At 46.9% G+C, this 19,967-nt stretch overlaps 1 protein-coding gene across 6 annotated transcripts in view; it reads right to left on the bottom strand.

Annotated features, from left to right (window-relative positions):
* jbug (filamin-type immunoglobulin domains fbug) overlaps nt 1-19,967 on the bottom strand; it is a 30,510-nt gene that overhangs the window by 1,004 nt on the left and 9,539 nt on the right. For 3 of the 6 annotated variants that reach the window (XM_064687696.1, XM_064687695.1, XM_064687693.1), the window contains exons 4-15: nt 19,248-19,553; nt 18,442-19,178; nt 18,110-18,380; nt 17,591-17,917; nt 17,269-17,466; nt 16,754-17,208; nt 16,260-16,684; nt 7,297-8,308; nt 6,989-7,209; nt 4,534-4,682; nt 1,589-3,677; nt 29-1,521 (exon numbers count right to left, since the gene is read on the bottom strand). In XM_064687696.1, the coding sequence (XP_064543766.1) occupies nt 29-1,521; nt 1,589-3,677; nt 4,534-4,682; nt 6,989-7,209; nt 7,297-8,308; nt 16,260-16,684; nt 16,754-17,208; nt 17,269-17,466; nt 17,591-17,917; nt 18,110-18,380; nt 18,442-19,178; nt 19,248-19,553 (7,683 nt within the window). The other 3 variants (XM_064687697.1, XM_064687699.1, XM_064687698.1) reach the window with 3 other exon arrangements.

Genomic DNA, 19,967 nt, shown 5'->3' with positions numbered 1-19,967 from the left:
CTATATTTGCCTTCTCTCTGTTACTCACCTTGCTGGCATCCGGTGCGCCGGCTACTTTGAGCGCAAACGGCGAGCCGGGCACATTCTGTCCGCCGTATTTGATGGTCAGCAGATGGCGACCCGGCTCCTGTGGCTTAATATTCAGCGTGAAGGTGGCATCACCGTGGTCATACAGCTCGCAGTAGGCCACCTTGCGTGCGCCGGCGCAGTGGGCGGTTAGCTCGCCAGGGCCGGCGCGTCGGGTGTCTATCCAGGATTTGATGTCCTTGCCAACGATGCCATGGCGCAGACCTTCACCAGACGCAATGACCTTCGAGGCGTCCATGGAGGAGCCGACGGCCACAGTGAGCGGGCAGCCCTTGACCAGCCGGCCATTCCACTTGACCGAGAGCGTCAGAGTGCCCGTCATGGACTTCTGCGGCGTGTACGAGGCCAGCCAAATGTTTTCGCTGGGCCGCGGCTGTGCCAGGCTCACGGGCAGCGCTGTATTCTCCTGCGTGATCAAAATGACTTCCGGGCGGCCGGCTGGCGCATTGGAGGCATCGATGGTAAAGTGCGCCGCCTCGCCGGCCTGGGCGGCGGCCAGTCCGCGACCCATTAGCACCACTTTGTCGGCGGCTTGCTGGCCAGTTACAAAGGCGCTGCGTGGGCACTGTGTGATGGTCAAACCGCTCCAGGTTAAGTCCAGATCATGCTCGCCGGCGGCCAGATTCTCGCCCGTAATGTTGAGACACATTTTGCCATCGGCCAGCTTATCCACGGGTATTTCAATGCCATCGATGCTGCAGACCAGCTTGCCGGGCCCGGCATTCTCCACATCGAAGATAATGCGTGCCGGCAATATTAGACGTCCGTCATGATCAACCAGCGTGCCCCAGCCGCCAACAGGAGTGACCTTTGTCGACTCCACGCAGCAGACGCGCCAAGGTGAGCCGGGCAGACTGCCGCGGTTGGGGCAGCTGGCACGAATCTCGTAGGTGCCCACCGATAGGATTACATACGAGATGCGCCACTCGTTGTTGCCCAGCGCCTTGATCTTGGGCTCGATGCGTTCGCCAAACTCATCCACGCGTTCGATCTGCACATTGGGTGCAATGGGACAATAGACGACAAAGGAGGCCTCCTTGTTGCGATGACATACTTCCAGGCCGTGGCCAGCAGCGCGTGCATCATTACGTACGCCACTCGACGAGGCGCTGAAGTTGAGCGGGGAGCTGGGAATCGTCTCGCCGCCATACATGAGCGTTAGCTTATAGTTGCCCGGCTGGGAGGGCACAAACTCCACGTTGTAAATGCCCTCGGACTGCTCGCTGATGTGCACGGGCAGGCTCTGGTTAGTGGGCGAAATGGCAAAGGCTTCCAGCTCGGCGGTGCCGGCATTGTCTGTGCGCACGGTGAAGCTATTGGCGCTGTGCTGCGCCAGCGGCTCTTTGGTGACGCCCTGCACGCTGACCTTGCTGCTGTCGAAAGCCTCGCAGGTGAAGGGGCTGCCCGGCAGTGGCTTCGACTGATGCAGCACCTCTGCAAAAGAAGACGATTCGAGATTAGCGATTGGACAAGGAATGGCTGTAGCTGTGACGGTACTTACCGATAACGCATTGACCCGGCTTGTTAATGCTGAACTCCGCCTGCAGATGCCCGTTCTTGGTCTGATAGCAGCGCACGGGCAGAGCCTGGCCACCGGGCCCAGAGACCACAACATCGAACTCTCGCGCCGGCCGCTTCACTGTGTCAATGGCAAAGGATGTGGTCTTGCCGACGCGCGCCTGATACAGACCCAGGCCGCTGACGCTGATCTCCTTGCCAGCGCTGGCAGGCAGCACATTTATCTCGAGTGGCTTCAGCGATATGGGCACATCGTTAAAGAGTATGCTTATCTTGTGCGGAGCCACGCGCGTGGGCTGGTAGACAATCTCGTAGACGCCCGATTTGCTGGGGCCGCGTATGGTGTGCGGCACCTCGGTGACACCGCAACGCACCAGCGCCGACAGATCACCCTGGCCGGCTTCATTAAGCGAGACGCTGATGCTGGCCGGACGATGACACAGGGCCTCGCCCACCTCGGTGATCTTGACCAGCATGGGATCGAAGGCGCAGAGCGTGCGGGTGCCAATATGCTGGCGCGTCTCGCGGTCAATGAAGCGCAGCGTATAGTTGCCGGTCATGTGTGTGCGGAACTCCGCCGTCTGGCGATTGATGGTGTACGGCACGGGCTTCTGATCGGGCGCCAGTATCTCTACAATCTGATCATCGGCCGGAAAATCAATGGCTGCCAGACTGCCAATCTGTATGTGCTGTGTGTGCTGCTGAATGTCCACGCGAAAGGGACTGCCATCCACGGCGACCTCGTTGAACGTAATATTCACATAATGCGGCTCGGTGCTCTGCGGCACAAAGGTGACGTCGTAGAGGCCGCGTGCACAGGCGACCACCTCGGCCTTGACGGTGCTGCTGTCGGTGGACACCACCAGCTCGAGTGTGCCCTCCCCTGCGCCAGCTGCATCCACACTGAAGGTGACAGGCACGCCCAGCGTGGCAGGTCCATACTGCTGCTCTAGGCCGCTGATGCTCACGCGGGAGACATCGAACACATTGCAGCTAAAAGGCGATCCATTAATGTGCTGATCATTCGCCAGCACGCTAATCAGATGCCGACCCACTGTGCTCGGTCGGAAGGAGGCGCTGTAGGTGCCGCCATCGTGCTGACTCAGTTGACAGTGCTCATTGTCGCCGGCGGGCGAGGTGACAAATATCTGCGGCTCGATGCCCTCGAAGCCCTCTAGCTCGAAGGTGTTGTCCATCTTGACGGCCGCTTGCTTTAGGCATTCGCCCAGCGCCTGGGCGCGTGGCAAGCCCAAAGAACTGGCGGCAGCAGCTGCTATGTGGCAGCTAAAGGGTGATCCCGGCACCGGGTGTCCATTGAAGCGCACGGAAAGCGAATGGGCAGCCGCCTCCGTGGGCTTGAAGTTCACCTTGAATCGCGCGTTGCCCTCGGATTGCACAAAGTTTGGCACATTCTTGCCGTTGACGGCAACAATGATTTCCAGATTGCCGGCGCCCGCCTGGGAGGCATTGATGCCAAAGCTGACGCTCTTGTTGACCACGCCAGGTCGTATGTCCGTTACGATGACCTTTTCGGCAGAGTAGGCCTTCAGCAGGAAGGGACTCCCCTCCACATGACCGCCGCCAGGCAGTCGCACCTCCACCGAATGATCGCCCACCTCCATGGGCTCGAACTTGACATTGTAGCCCTGCGTTGAGCCGAGTGCATCGATCTTTACCGGGACACTTCGTCTGGCCGGGCCGAGCACCTCCACCGTTGGCTTGGTGTCCGATTCCACCACAAACTCGAAGAGGCGACCCACGCTGACCTTGTCCATGGTCTCCGGCGATTGTATGCGTGCTGCGGCCGCCACACGGCATGTGAATGGTGAGCCGGGCACATCCTGGCTGTTGAAGCGCAGCTCCACCGTGTGGCTCTCGGCCTCGCGTGGAGTAAAACTGATCGCATATGTGTGCTGGCCCTGGGCCTGTGCCGAGGTGGGCACGCGACCGCCGTTTACTGTGACTTCCAGATTGCCGGGACCAGCCTGGGATGTTTCGACAAGGAAGGTAACAGGCTTACCCACCGTTCCACTGCTCACATTCTTCACCTTGATTGCGCTGACGTCATAAACCTGCGAAGAGGGAAAAGGTTAATGCTCAAAATTTACAAATAAGTATTACTTATAGGCTCTATGAGAATTTATAGTCGGATCTGGAAGGAGGAATATACCTCAAAGATAGGCACAAGCACGGTGAGTGTGGAATAATTTTTCCAAATTAAGTTTCTTGTAGAGAGTATTATAATTTTTTCATGAAATGTTTAAGGCACAGAAGGAGACATCTTTGACCCCAAGAAGTATATACATATATTCTTGATTATCATTACCAGTTGATATATCCATGTCCGTCTGTCTGTTTCTATGCAAAACTTGTCTGTCAGTTTTAGGGCTATCATAGGCAGTTTCAGGGTATCATATAGTTTATATAGTTATTAGTTTCAGTATGCTTTTTAAATATCGGACATCGGACAGCAATATCGCATAGCTGTCATGGGAACAATCGGTCGAAAATTAGGTTCTTGTATGGTAAACATTTTTGTTTATCAAGATATATTGATCAAATAAGTTTACTTGTTAAACGCTGATGCTTATTTATGAGTCAAATTTGATCAAAATCGTACTAAGATATTAAATAGCTCTATAGGAAGAATCAGTCGAAAAATTAGATTTTGTATGTTAAAATATTCAAGATATTTTTGTCAAATTCAGCTTTTCATATTTTTCTGTAAAATCAATTTAGCGGAAAAACCATGATGAAAAAGGTAAGCTCTACAAAAATCGGTTTAGTTTTGACAAATTTATGGCCGTAAAATATGAACAGAATTCTTTACAATGGACTTAGATAGTGTACAAGGGTTAGGAAAGTTAACATGAACTTTACAATTTACCTTCGGACAACCTTTAAGTTTATAAGGATACATGAACTTACCTTAGCCGCATAGGGGCTGCCAGCTGTGGGCAAACCATTGACAGTGACATTGACGCGATGTTCGCCGACGACGCGGGGCACAAACTCCGCCTTGAAGACGCCCTCGGCGGACTGATGCACCTGGGCGGGCACCGATTGTCCGGCGGGACCTGAGTTGCCCCGATTTTGCAATGTGCACATTTTGCATTTTATTTGTATATTTAGTTGTTTTTTGTTTTTTTTTTTTTTTGGTTTTTAGTATTATTAGGTTTTTAAGTTTTTAATCAAGAATTTTCGATTGCGACGCGGCCGGAAATGAGTTTTGAGAGGGTTTCATTTGATTGTTTTGTTGAAATTCATATATAGAGCATGTTGTTGTTGTTGTTTTTGTAGTTGTAGTTGTCGTAATTGTAGTTGTGTGGTGTAGTTAGTGATTTGTTTATGGTATTTTTGTTTATTGGTTTCGCGCAATTGGTAAAAAATTTGGAAAAATGTTTACTCAGATTAGTAACGGCATTAGGCTTGGATTTGGTTTTGTAAGGAACTTAATATGAACGATGCCAACGGGCTGGTTAGTGGGTTGTCTGGTGTTGTAATTGTTGGGTTAGTGGTTGCAGTGGTTGTTGCAGTTGTTGTCTTGAGTATTATACCGAGAACGTGCCAGAAACGGTTAGTAAACTTGAGATGTTGCATGTGTTTTTTTGAGAGACAGAGCGAGCAGCGAGCAGACATATTTTAAATATATCCCTGTAGTTATATACTTCTAGTGTCTATATAGCTTATGTACAATATTGAAAGTCTGCCTGAACACAAAACAATACCAATACACACAATCCTTTATGCATATATCATGTTCGTAAAACATCATTTTATTTGTTTGCTTGCGCATCTTTTAAAAGACATTAATCAAAATCAATTGAACAAATTAGTAAATATTTAGCCCTGAGGCGCAAAAGGACATTAGTAGTAAATTAAAAAAAAAACGAGTACTTTGTTGTTTAGTGTGGTGTAGTGGGTGCTTTTTTAAAGTTATAGTTGTTGTTGCTGTTGTGGTTCTTTCACTCGTGGTCGATACAGTAGTACTTCGCTTGGTAAACACGCTGTTGGGTTATGGTTTCTTTCAATTTAAACGGACTGTTAGGCGGAACATATATATATATATATAGAGTAGATATAAGGAGCTAGTATATACATATATATAGAGTGAGAGAGATAGAAAGTACTCATATATAAAGTTATATATATATATATAGGTAAGTATATGCATATTTATAGAGTCTAGTACAAAAGATTTCGCCGTCCTGAAATATAATACAGATATAAAAGTGAGCAAATTATTACAAATTAAAGGGCGTAAGATTACAAAACATTTAAACACAACTAGATACGGAACATACACACATACATACACAGAAATAAATACCGCAGGCACAAACACATACACAGACGCATACTATAATGTATATATACAGTTAAAAATTAAAATTAAAAAGTAATTATATATAAATGTGCTGCTATACTACAGTGAAATCAATTACATAACGTACATTCTAATGTCTATACACACGCACACACATACAAACACTGTTACACACGCCTACACAGTTGCGGCCATTGAATAATTCAGAGTTTGTAAAGCCTGCTCCCAGCTGTAATGCCTAAGCACAGATGCTAATGCGTCAACGTGTAACCGTAGCAATTGCCAAAATGATAAATATGACGCATAATTACATATACTAAATGAGCACCACACACACACACACGCAGCTAGCCACAGTGGCTAAGTGGAGCGGGGCGCCACACAAGTTTACAAGCTGCCGCACGGTGGAGCAAAGCTATTGTCAAGAGCGCTGCGTGTGAAGCAGAAATGGAGCTGTGAGTAGCGTAGAGTTAAGGGGCCAGTTGTGGGTGAGTTACCATTGAAAAGGGTTGGGCGCAGTGGTGGGCGGAGTGGGGCGTGCTGGCATGCTTAAAAGTTTTAACAACAATTTCCGTAGATTGTGTTGAAAAGTGTGAAAATGTGTGTGCGTGTGGGAAAAAAAAACGTCATGTGTTTTTGTGTGCCGATGCGGATACGGATAAGATGCTAGCTAAAGATACGGATTATGAGCAGATATGTATGCGTATGCATATGTGTGTGTGGGTGTGTGAGTGTATGTGTGGGTGTGTGCGATATCGATTACTCTCTCCCACAAACACACACACACACACACACACACATACATAGACAATTAACATTTAGGTAACGAGCAATTTAATTACAATTACGAATAACTTGAACCAAAATCAAATGCAAAATGCAAATCAAACCACACGCAAACAAAATGAAGGCGAGCAGAGCACAATGATATAGAGGGGTGGACGGAGGGGCTTATAAATGTGAGAGGGTGAGGAGGGGGGGAGGTACACATAGCGTATGAGTACCGTGTGTTAGTGTGAGCGAGCCCGTTCAGCCAGCTCCTGGCCAGCTACATACCTTCGACGTTGACCTCAATATCTTCCAAACGGCCGCCATTGTGATTGATAACAAAAGAATTGGTCTGATGCACCGGCCCGGGACCGCCAAGGGATACCTGGGGCCCGGCGACGCCGCCGCTAATGCCAACCGTTATTGGGCAGCCGGGCACGGGCATTTTATTAAAGGAGACATTAATTGTGTGCTCGCACGACTCTGTCGGCACAAACGAAACGGAGAATCTGCAGAGACAAAGAGAGAGAGAGAGAGAGAGAGAGTGTGTGTGAGTAAGAGAAGCTGGCAGGTGGCTAAGACCTGATTATGCTTACCTTGCACTGCCCTGGGGATGCACCTGTGTGGGTATATTTTGACCCTTGGCCGATATGGTTATCTCTAGATTGCCCTCGCCAGCATCGCCCGCATCCACAGTGAACTGCACGGGTCGACCCATGGTGCCACGGGAGACGCTACCAACGACCACCTTGCTGGCATCATATGACTTGGCCAGAAATGGTGTGCCCTGCACCGCGAAGCCATTGTACTCCACATTAATCGAGTGGCCGCCCACGCTGGTGGGCGTGAACTCCGCCGTGAAGCCGGCGTGTATATCGCCAGTGACGCGAACGGGCAACTCGCCGTGTGGCCCACGGACGCTGACCGCCAGCTCAGCGGCTCCACCACCGCTCACCGTGATGTGAAAGGAGGAGGGCCGGTTGACCGGTATCAGCTCCAGATTGGACAGGTTGAGGAGAACACGCGAGGTGTCCGCCACGGCACAGACAAAGGGGCAGCCGCGCACCGTCTCCCCATTGAACTTGATGTCTATCAAATGGGACTTGGCCTGCTCGGGGGTGAAGGAGACGAGACAACGACCGCCGCCAACGACTTGGACATGGTTGGGCACCTCGCCCTCATTAATGGATATCTCCAGCTGTCCCTCACCAGCCGCACTGGCGTCCACACGAAACTGGCATGGCTGGCCAACCACGCCGCCGTTAACCTCGGTCACTTGGATCAGGCTGGCATCGTAGACCTTTGCTATCAAAGGACCGCCAGCGATCTTCGTGCCATTGATGGACGCATCAATGATGTGCGTGCCCACTTCGGTGGGCACGAACTCAATGCGTGCAGCACCATTTGCCGCCTCATGGGTGACTCTGGCATTCAGCTTTGACTTGGATGGAGTCAAGACCGTTGCCACGCACTCGCCTTTGCTCAGGCTTTGTCCAGGAGGCGGCAGTATCTCAAAAACCGCCGGCGTATTGGCGGGTACAAGGCGTGTGGATTCGCCCAGAGCGGTTAGGCCGGGTGACGACATGATCTCAGCGTGCCACGGTGAACCTGCAATCAAGCGCAAATCAGAAAAAGATTGTCAGTTAAGAGCTCAGATAAAAGATATGTATGTGAGTTTGTGATTCGAGCTGCCCCTATACCCTCTCTGGCCAGGTTATTTGACCCACAAAGCGACTTTATGCTGCGGCAGCGCTGGTAATTGAGACGCTGCTCGCGTTGACTAAGGCAAGAGACACAGCTCGTCGCTATAGCGAGGGTGACTCAATAAATTAACATAAACTTAAAATTTATAAAATAGTCTTATGATAAGTATACGAAGTAGTGCTACAATAAAATCGATAGATCTGTCGAAGTTTGGAGATGTGGAAGAAAATATAATTCCAAAAGGCACGATGTGTTTGTGAAGCTATCATTTTGTCATATGTACACACACACGCAGAGAAAACAATTCAACAAATTCAAACTTAAATTAATCAAACCTCATCTCAAAAGCATGACAGGGCCGGATGTACTTGATATAAGTATGAAAATGCGAGTAAAAAGTACAAGTAGTTCTTTTTAAAGTAAAAACTTGAATCAAGTTTTGTTTGAGATATTTTTAAGACCAATCCAAGGCATCCACATAAACTCTCTTCTAGTTTGCATTGCCTGCTTGAGTTTTAAGTAATTTTTCATATCTTGTTTAAAGTACACATAATACCAAAAACGGCCTTATCAATGATTTAATAGTTAAGAATATCACGCTTTAATGAACGAGTTTGTCTTTAGGCATTCGTTTTTCAATCCTCTATTTTATAAACCTTTGCCCATATATATATAATTTGTTGGTTGCTTTTATATAAAAAGTTGACATGTACATAACTTGTTATTTGACTAGATTCTATAATTTGTTGTATAAATATAAATATAACCTTTTTCTCAGATTCGTATAGCTCAATACATAAAGATATGCATATCATGTCATATAATTTTTATTCCTAAAATCAGCCACATCTCATTTCTTTAATTAAAATCTTGTTGTTTCTGTGTCAATTCTTCAACTTTCCAAATGAAACGTACAGCATTTCTGTGGCAGCCCCCGCGTGGAAGTCAAAACAAGGTTTCTATTTGGATTTCGCATTGTTTTCCGCTGCGTCCCATTATAATTGTCGCAATAGCTACGCAACGAACGCAACAACAATTTGTGCCGCCTCGTTGCCAGCTGGCTGAGTGCGAGGCACAAGTGCGTATCTTGAGCTGCGTATTTGTATCTGCAAATGTATCTCTGCCAGATGGATGTAGCTGTATCTGTAGCTGTATCTGCATTTGTGGGCATCCAAGTGGGCACGGCCAGCAGGCTGCAAATGCTTAGACAATCAACTCGAGCAGATTATAACACATTAATTGGCCAAAGTTAGTTGCAGTAGCTACAGCTGCTGCTGGATGGAGATGGAGCAACCAGCTCGAAGCCATTAAAGCTTGAGGCTCAGACAGACAGAGATACATTCGTGAGCTGGCGCTAAGCGAATTGAACTTGCAATTGGCAATTACGAGCAGCTCGTTAAATGTTTGCTCATTTCTCCTTTTTTTTTTTTTTATTGATTTAGTCGATTGTTGCTGCAACTGTTGATGTTGTTGTTGCTGTCGTGTTTTAGCTTGGCGCAAAAATTTACTTTTGTTTGCAACTTTCCACACATTTCTCTTTCTCATATTTTTTTTCGTGTGCTGCTGCTGCTGCTGCACTTTTCCTTTTAGCGCTCGTTTCGGTTGCAGCTGCTGGTGCTGCTTTTTATGGCTTTTCCATGAAAATTGCCACAGCAGTTGAGTTGCGCCTCGTGCCGTCGCTTCAGTTCAATGGAAAATCAAACTGTTGCGTTGTCGCTCAAAACTCGATTTGAGTTGGCACTTTTTTTGTCTTGCGCAAATCGTTGAACGTAACATTTCGTTTTGGCCGGAAAAAACCCAAACCTTTTTGCCTGGGAAACTTCTTGCGATGCGCCGGCTACAAAATTGAAACCGAATTCGGCCGCGAACTGTTGTTGTTGCCACACTCAAAACTACCACAGTTCAATTTGAATACCGCTCTTGGGGTTTGTTGACCACCAATTGGCGGCACACTTTGGGCCAGCATTTATCAGCCGCACACACACACACAGCTCGAGCTCCATGTGAACAACAGTTAGCCGGTCATCTAATAAACCTCAACAGCTTCAAGTAAGAGTTTCCCATGCTCATAAATTAAAGTCTGCCTCTGTGTCACTGCCACATTCTACGCGTTGCACAGACGAGTCTGCAACTTGAACTTTGCTTGCATTTGCAACTCTAACGGGCTCAGTTTTGGTGGGGTTTTCTTCTTCTTGTTGTTGTTATTGTTTTTGTAGCTATCTCAAGAGAGTCTTATGCACATCTTGTGGCGTGTGAGAAGCTCATGTAAGTATGAACTCTTGCTCGAATTGCGTGTGCTAAAGGAACGTATGAAGTTGCAAGGCTTGCTGCTGGGTTTTCGATTCATATATACTCTATAACATGAACAGGATGTTAAGAAATTAAAAATGGTAAACATTCAAGTAAGTTGAACTTCATTCAAAAACTAGTTTCATGCTTAATTATTAAAAATAATAAAGTTTTAGACAACTAAAGTATTGAACCTTGATGGACTACATTTGAACTTTGCAAAGTTCAGAAAGAAATGTCCAAACTTTATGTTAAGAGCTGCTTTTGTTTAAGTAGAGCAGACTCAACTCTTCGTATTAATATTCTATAAATCAAACATAAACTCAGCAAATTATCTTGAACTTGATTCAACTACTAAAGAGTCTACACAATTAACTAATAGTTTATTATCTAGTTGTGCATATTAGCCGCTGGTCTTAGTTCTTAAATCTAGTTCAAATTTAAGTTGGCTTCATTTTTGCATAATTTGCTGCTCTATAAACACAATAAAAGCGTGATTTAAGACAAATTGCTTGCAATCTGAGTCTAGTATATTTATCTCTAGATTGCCATAGCCCAGAAAGTTATAGTTTGTCGTACAATTGACCTAAACTAGCTGAGTTAAGGCAGGCAGCTTAAACAAAGTGCGGTTTAGGTTGAAAAAACAAAACTTTAAACTATCTTCAAGCAAGTTCTTTGCGAGTTTCACTCATACAGTGGATATTGTTCCCACGTTCATTTCCGGCGACATTCTCATACCACATTAACTGAAAGATAATAGCCAGCTAACAGTTCGAACCAATTCGAAACACACGATTATTTAAACAAATTTTTTGGTCAATAAATCTGGCTTTATGTTTGGGCTGGCGAACCAAAGTAGGCCCCATGCATCCTGTGCGTTATTCACGTAACGGATAAGGGTATTTTTGACTTCGGTGTGTCTACCTGTTGCTGCTAGCGGTTCTGGCCGCGGCCGGTTTTGTTTTGCCGTGTAGCTGTCGCTGGCAGCGACCAACTTTTCCGGCATGTGGCCAGAGAACAAGTGCAGTTAAGAGTAGATGGCTGAATGCTGTTATTCAATATGCATACGAGTATCTGTGTGAGTGCCTGAGTATCTACGTGCGAGCGTGTGTGTGTGCGTATACGAAATCGGTTACGTGACTGCGGCATGCAAACCGTTAGATGGCCAGCAGCTGTCGCCACAGCAGCAGCAGCCGCGACAGCAGAAGCAGCAGAAGAATTCAAAGCCAGAATGTCTGACAGCGACCGTTACGAATAGTTTATATATATAAATGTATCTATGCACACATAAGTATCTATATACACATGTATCTATAGCTAAAGAATTTTTGGTATTTGATTTCGCAGAATGGAGATTTACGTTTTGTGGTGACTGTGTTGGTAGCTGCTGATGATGCGTTGGAGCGTTGGTAGCGAGGCTTTTGTTGCTGTTGTTGTTGTTGTTGTTGATGTTGTTGTTGTTGTTGTTGGGGCAGTGCAAGATGTTGTATCTGAAAACGCGTGATTGGACCTTATTCTTTTGTATATCAATACACAATTGCTGAGCGGGCGGCACGTCTGAACTTGAACCACTTGAAAGTCAAGTTGTTAAACGCGCTGCGATTATGTCAGCGGCTTGTTATTTTTGTATTATTTTAATTATTAATTTTTTAATAAATAACTTGTGTATTTTTTATGTATATTTTTCTTGTGTTAAATGCTGCACTGTGCGAATTTCAACAAAACAATTTAGTTTAAAGAGCTCTCTTTTGCTTTTTTTCTTCACATTTCGTCGAGCATTGCACAAAAATGTTGTTTAACGAAAATCACGAATCGCGCACGTTTTTCTCGCGTTTTTCAACGTTTTCCGCGACCGTCGCTAAACAAAATTAAAAGCCAAACGATTTGTAATTTATCAGTTGTTTTAATTGCGTATTTGGTTTGTTTTATTATTTTTTTTGCCTTAATTTATGTTGACCGTCGCTTAAAAACCAGTTGCCTGTGCGCCATGCGTGTATCAAACAAAAATTTCACTTTGAATGTGGCTCATAAAATCACAAAAATGCAGAGTGATAGAGGCAGCGGCCAGGGGCAGGGCAGGGCCAGCGGAGTAGCTGTGAAATTGGGCATGTATGCCAATATGTTGGACAGCGGAAATAGCCATAAGCACCAGCAGCAACAGCAGCAGCAGCGGGGTAAAAGCTCTGTTCAAAAGAAAGAGGTGTGGCCACAACTCATTATACCAGAGAGAAGAAAAAAACGAAACTCAACTTAACGCAACGAAAACAAAATGTCCGCTCAAATATTTGTGTGTTGTGTCAAGTCAGTGGGAAAGTAAGTGGCAGCCACGTTGTCGCAGAAGGCAGTCGAAGAAATTGCAATCTGTGCGGCTGATCTCACGCGTACCTGTCCGGCACGCCCTTGCCGCATACCGCCAGTTGCAAGTATGTATAAATGTGGCATACAGCTACAACAACAGGCTGGCAACCTATCCCAACGGGTTTCGAGCTGCAGCCGCATTAAGTGGCATGGCAAACAACAGTACGCGTATCTGTTGGATCTGTTGTTGTAGCCGCTTGTTGCAGCTGTATGTGGCTTTGTCATAGGGCGTGCAACTTCCTTCGGCAACGGCTAACAAAGGCATGCAACAAGTGCGCCTTGAACCACATAGAAAAGCCAACGACAACAGATTGAAAATTGCAAAGCAAACAGCAAGAGCAGAAAAAAAGAAAGAAAAAATATAAATGCAGACCACTTCCCGCTGCTGCGCGAGTGTGCGCTCGCGTGTGTCTGTGTGTATGTGTGTGTGTGTGTGTGTATCTATGAGCTTGCGTTTGAACTATGCGCGCCTGTCGCTTGATTATGTGGCTGCACTGCCGCACGGGGCCTTTAACTTCGCCAATAAACGAGCCAAATTGTGGCTGTGGCATGTTGCAAGCTCTTAACAAAATGGCTGCCACACACACACACACACACACACCCCAGAATCGTGTTCAATGAACATTGCAAATTGCAGGGCGACAGTTTTCTACGCTTTTGACGTTGATTTCAACCGATTTCAACCTTTAAGCCAAGCAGCTGTCTAGTCCCATTGAAAATATGTTCAGCTAAAAGGTTCATTAAACTGGTTTTAGTTTTGTTTTACTTATATATATATATTTTTTTTTTGTTTTTTTTTTGTCGTAGCGCGCGCCTCACACACGCAACACTCACACATGCACACAACAAACAGAGACCCAAATGCGACGAGGGCAACTTTGTTTTGAGAGACGGCAACGGCAACGGGAACGTGCAAGGGCACGGGCACGGGAACGGGAACGGGAACGCGACGTCCGCATTGGTTATATTAGCATATTTCTTTGGCATAGAAATCTCACAAACAAAATCTTTTCGATTCGCTTAACATTCCACAAAAAAAAAAGTTATCTTTCTTTTCTTCTTTGGTGAATTTGGTATTTCTCTCAACCGTTTGACAATGTTTTTGTTTGCGCTGTCTGATTACAAACAATTCTTTTCTTTTCGCTTTGCACATTCACACACACTTCTAGCCTTTGCTTTTCCTTACTATCTAGTTGTTTTTCTTATATTTTTTTTCATCAAATTTTTCTTGGCTTTAACTGTTGCGATTCGCTGCTGACGGTGCGCCGACGTGTCAGTTATGTTCGAAACGCGAGCTGTGACTGGCGGCTGCGGCGGCGGCTGCTGCCAACGCGACTCAGAGCGGTGCTCAAAACTTGTTCGGCAGGTCGCTCACTACGGCTGGCTGAGCGCGACGGAGCGTAAAAGAGCGCTTGAATTGCGGCAGGTGAGCGCAGGTAGGCGCAGCAACAAGTGATCAGTAGCGGGAGAGTGAGCGCGAATGTGAGTGCGAGCGAGAGCGCTGCTCTGCTTCTCTCAAGCGAACTGCATGAATTCGCCGCACCGTGGTCTGCAGTGCCATCAGTTGAGGCGAAATCAAATAAACTCTTTCAAGCACGGCTTAAGCTCATATTTCAGAAATCTTAATACTGGGTGAATATTTATTGTATGTATATAGTTCGTATATTATACTTGTATATGTTTATACTGTTCTTATCCTTCTTGTAATTTAAGTAATGGAGAAGACATATTTGCTTCGATCCATAAATTAACAAAGAGTGTATACGAAGAACTCAACTTCATCAGCTGTTCGAGCTATATGAGTACATTTATAATAACGGTATAAATACCACCCTCCCAATATCTACGGCGCAGTCAAAGTTTTCTTTTAATTAAATAAAGAAATCATTTATAGCTAGAAATCTTTAATGTTGAACATATAATCTGGGAAACATTAGTCTCTCTTGCCACGGGCAAGGCCTAGTAACATTAACTTTGTGAAAATGCATGCGAAAATACATACATACACACACATACATATATACACACATACATACATACACACACATACATATATATATATACATACACACATCCATACATACATACATACATACATCCATACATACATACATACATACATACACACATCCATACATACATACATACATACATACATACATACATACATACATACATACATACATCTTCATACATACATACCTACAAACATACCTACAAACATACCTACAAACATACATACATACATACCTTCATACATACATACATGTATGTAATTCGCCTGCGTTTAATTCATAGGTGAAGCCTGCAAGCCTTACTTAGATTTTTGAGAATCGAGGAGGAGGGCAGCTTTAATAAATACGTTTTCTTATTTAAATTTGCCGCGCAACAAGACAAATTGGTCTGCAATTGGTATAGAAGCCAATTTACATGCATAAATACATACATATATACGCACATACATACATACATACACACACGCACACACATACACACACACATAACATGCATAATTACATACACACATTCATTCCTTCATTCATTCACAGATGCATGCATATACATATATACACATGCATACGTCATACATACATACATGCATATATACATCCATATATACAAAATCAAATTGGCATCCAAATACGGCAACATTATTCTTTGTCAAAATTCATGTAAAAATGGTACCCTCAAATATCCTATATAGGTAAAAATTTCTTGGCTTGGCTCTTTGTTCATGGTTCGGCCTCTAGATCAATTTTGCATCTAAAGTTGGCAACATTATTCTTGAAAAATACATATTATCTTAATTTCCTGAGTAAACCAAACCAATATAGTCACATAATTTAATAATAATACCTTCTAAACATTAAAATTTATAGAAATCTCTTACCTTAAGAAAACTATGATGATAGTGTTGTGAATACCACGTCCTAAGCATTATGACTTCCCCAAAGTCTTTTATTATTACGCACTAGCAACCTTTTACTCAGTTCTATTAGGCATTCCAATTTTGAAAACACTTTAAATCAAACACGCCAATCAACTAAGCATGCCCAATTTAGGTAAGGGTACAAAACGACTAGCATATCGAGATTCGCAGCGCAAGAATGCCGAACTTGACTTAAAAGTGCGCAACGCCCACGTTATGTGCAGCTTATGGCGTCATACTTGAGCTTCCTGCTTGATCATAATTATTGCCCCGACTCACCTGGTACCGTTTCGCCATTGAATGTGATCTGCACGGTGTGTGTTCCATGTTCGTGTGGCGTGAAGCTGGCTATGAAGCGCTGTCCGCCAAGCGAGCGGACCGACGATGTGACTCGGCCGCCATTAACCAAAATTTCCAAATTGCCGGAACCGGCCTTGGAGCCATCGATCTCAAATTCCACCGGACGTCCAATGGAGCCGTTGGGTATGTCCTGTACGCGTATGGCCCGAGCACCTGTCGCATTGCTGTCTATGGGTCGAAAGCGCGACAGAGAGCTATAGCCGTAGCCCGGCCCATTGGCCGAGCTGTGGCCATTGCTCTCCGTGACCACATGCTCGCTGGACTCCTTGACGGTCTTGATATAGCCGCCGGACTTGTCCGTATACGTATTGTTCGAGTGTGACTTGACGGTGATGGCACTGGGTCTGAGAGAGAGAGAGAGAGAAAGGAAGAGATAAAGGGTCTGGCATAATATTGGAGAATATATCAATTACTTGTAGCGATCCACGTCGTCGGGCGAGTCGCGTCGATAGTCCGACTGAAGCTGCTGCTGCTGTTGCTGTTGCTGTTGCTGCTGCTTGTGCAATGCGAACTTGTTGTACTGTGTATTGCGCTGCGTCTCGTTGTCCAGATCGGGGCGTGCGTAGTTTAGCTCCGTGTTGAGCTGCTTCTCGGTCATGTTCGCCAGCGATTCGAGCGAATTGTGCGAGAGCATGTGCTTGGTCTTGTTGATGACATCCCAGCTATCCCGACGCGCCGACGCCGGCTTCAGCGAGGAGACGCGCACATTGGAGGAGTGATCGATGCGCGGCTCCGGCGAGCCAATCCGACGTAGTCGCTCGGCTGTGCCGTAGAGCGAGGGACTGGCGCGCACATTCGAATCGGTGACATAGTTCGAGGTGGATTTGTAGGTGGATGACTTCTCCACGCGCGTAGACTCGTATCCGTTCTAGAAATATAGCAGAGTCAGTTCTGAGCCGGCATTACGCGCATCTACGTGCATGCTCACCTTGTTCAGGGTGTTGGTCACGGGACTGCCAATGCGATGTGTGGCCGTGCTGATGTACGCATTGTTGGGCGAATAACGCTGCACGGGGGAGGCGGATGCGTGCCGCGGACTGCTGTTTATGTTGCGCGTGGAGCTCTCGTACTGATTCGACGTCTTGATGGTCAGCGGACTGTGCGAGTGCAGCTCGCTGGAGCGCGTCTGTGGATGAGGTGTAAGACGACAAGATTAGCTTTGGTTTGTCAAACTGAAGATCAGACACACATAAAGAGCACTAGTTTATCTTTTGGAATCGAGCAAACGGATCAAACAAAAATTTAGTTACATTCAGTGTGGGACTAGGTATTGGACTGAGCGAGCTGGTCAGCTGTTGATGTCGCTGGAAGCTGCTGCTGCTGTTGCTGTTGGTGGTCAGCTCGCGCTCCTCGCGCGGTGGCGCCAGCTTGGGCTTGCTGACGATGCGCCGCTGGCTATAGAGCTCGTTCTCCTTGTCGTAGTAGTAGTCATTCCTGGTTGAGCTGCTGTTAGAGGTCTTCGAGTCGCGCCGACCGCCGGCGGTTTCCGTGTAAAGGTCCGTCGAGTTCAAATATTTCACTGTGGGGGAGCCGCCAGTCGTTGGCGGCAGGGGCGGTGTGGGGGAGCCGTGGTTCTCCTGTCGAATGTAATTTTGAGTGTGTGTCAGGGGGTACAAGGGGGTGTGTGTGTGTGCGTGTGTGTGTGTAGGTGTTAGCCAAACATTCAATTTTGTGGTGTGCATTGTGGTTGTTGTGCAAAGCATTAACAAGAAGCCCGTGCCGCCGCGTGCTTAGGATGAACTGAAGCCATGCTGCCTGCCTTTACTTACCTCGCTCTCGCGCTTGTAGTACCTGGAGCTGGACGTGTGGTAGTCGGTTGCGTCCAGCTTGGGCGAATACTGCGGAGAATAGCTGCTGGTGCGCTCGGCCGTGTTGTGGCCGTGCAAATCGCGACGAGAAAGCGACGCATTGCGATAGTCGTTATGGCGCGTATTTGTCGTGGAGATGAAGTGCATCGAGGGGCTCTCCGACCGATGCTTGCTCTCATGCAGCGGACTGCTGCGCGTCTTGCCCGAGCGACCTTTGGTGCCCACGCGCATGCTGCAAGATTTAATGGAGGATTAGGTCAGAGCACATGCTAAGGATCGATTGGGTTACTCACATGAAGGGCGAGCCCTTGACATCGTAGCCATTGAAGTAGATATACACGCGATATTTGCCATTCTGGCGAGGCATGAAGGTCACCCGATACTTGTTATCCACGATCTTCTCCACAGAGCAAACCAGCGAGTGCTTGTCATGGACAATGTCCACATGCAGCTCGCCGCTGACGCCCACGCCGCGTGCGTCCACCTCGAAGGTGTGAGCGCGCAGCGGCATGGCGCCGTCCAGGCCATGGACAGAGACGCCAGAGGCATCGAACACGGCACAGGTGAATGGACCGCCTTGGATGTGACGGCCCTGATAGGTGATGGCTATCTCCCAGATGCCCGCCTCATCCGGCTTGAATATGGCACTGTGTCCCTCGTCGATCTTCTTCAGCGGACAGTTGTGCGAGATGCCCGTCGGCGAAACTGCTGTGACCAGAATATCTTCCGTCTTGGGCGCGCCTGTTGCATTGACCAGCACCTCGACCAGGCTGCCCAGAGCGCAGGGCGCCATGCCAGGGGGCGCCACCTGCAGGAGACGCGGCAACACGCGGAAGAAATGACCTCCCAGGCTATCCTCGCCAATCTCCACAACAATCTCGTGCATACCATAGCGCTCCGGCACGTAAACGCCCTCGCCATGCGCATTCAAACGCACCGGCTGGCCGGGATTACCGGACGGGGGCACCACGTGACAGCGCACCGAGTTCAAGCTGATGTCCCGCGACAGCACTTCGATGCGGAAATGCGTCTGCGTGTGAAATGGGTATTAAGCATTAATGCCGGTCATGTCAAGCACTCAGCTATGCGTGGTACATACCGGTTCGCCCACACGGCCGGATGTGCTCTCCAAATAAACGTTGACCAGGTCGGAGAGCGGTGGACGGGGCGGCACCCACTGCAGATTGGCTGCATATGCCATGATGCCCAGATGCTCAACTTCCGGATTCGCCATGTCCTTGGGCGTCAATATGGGCTGAACGCCCAGCTTGGCGCCCGCATCGACGGCCTTGCGTATATTGTTCTCATAGTGAAAGGGATCGGTGCTCAGCTTATCTGGGGCCGGAGCCGAGCCGCCCAGTCCCTTGATGATTTCGCACAGCACGCGTCCATCGTTCCAATCGGTCTACAATGCAATGCAATTAATAGTACAACCAATTACAATTAAATGCACAATTAAAATTAAGGGCGCGCAATTGTATATTCAGCCAGAGTGAGGGGTAAAGTAACAGTGAGTAAGCAGAGCAATGGCTTTTTAAAATACCATTGTTTAAAAAAACACTATTATATAATTATATATATACGTCGATTAAGAAACCGTTTCAACTGCAAGTATGAGAATCGCATAGAGAGCCGATTATAAAGAAAGGTAAGTGGGTTCAAAGCAGAGGAAGTAAGTGCAGAGGTAGGAGAGAGATGTGAAGAGAGAGAATAGTTAGGGGTGAAGAAAAGTAAGGAAGAGAGTGAGATAGAGAAAGAGAGAGAGAGAGAGAGAGATTAAGAGAGGGATGAGAGAGAAAAGGATTCAAAGTTATAATTT

Source organism: Drosophila montana, unplaced genomic scaffold, assembly GCF_035044405.1.
Source record: "Drosophila montana isolate Dmon_TW-CO22-7 unplaced genomic scaffold, ASM3504440v1 contig_3200_1, whole genome shotgun sequence".
Taxonomy (NCBI): domain Eukaryota; kingdom Metazoa; phylum Arthropoda; class Insecta; order Diptera; family Drosophilidae; genus Drosophila; species Drosophila montana.
The sequence above is the reverse complement of the archived record's forward strand: the minus strand, read 5'-3'. Positions and strand labels throughout refer to the sequence as shown.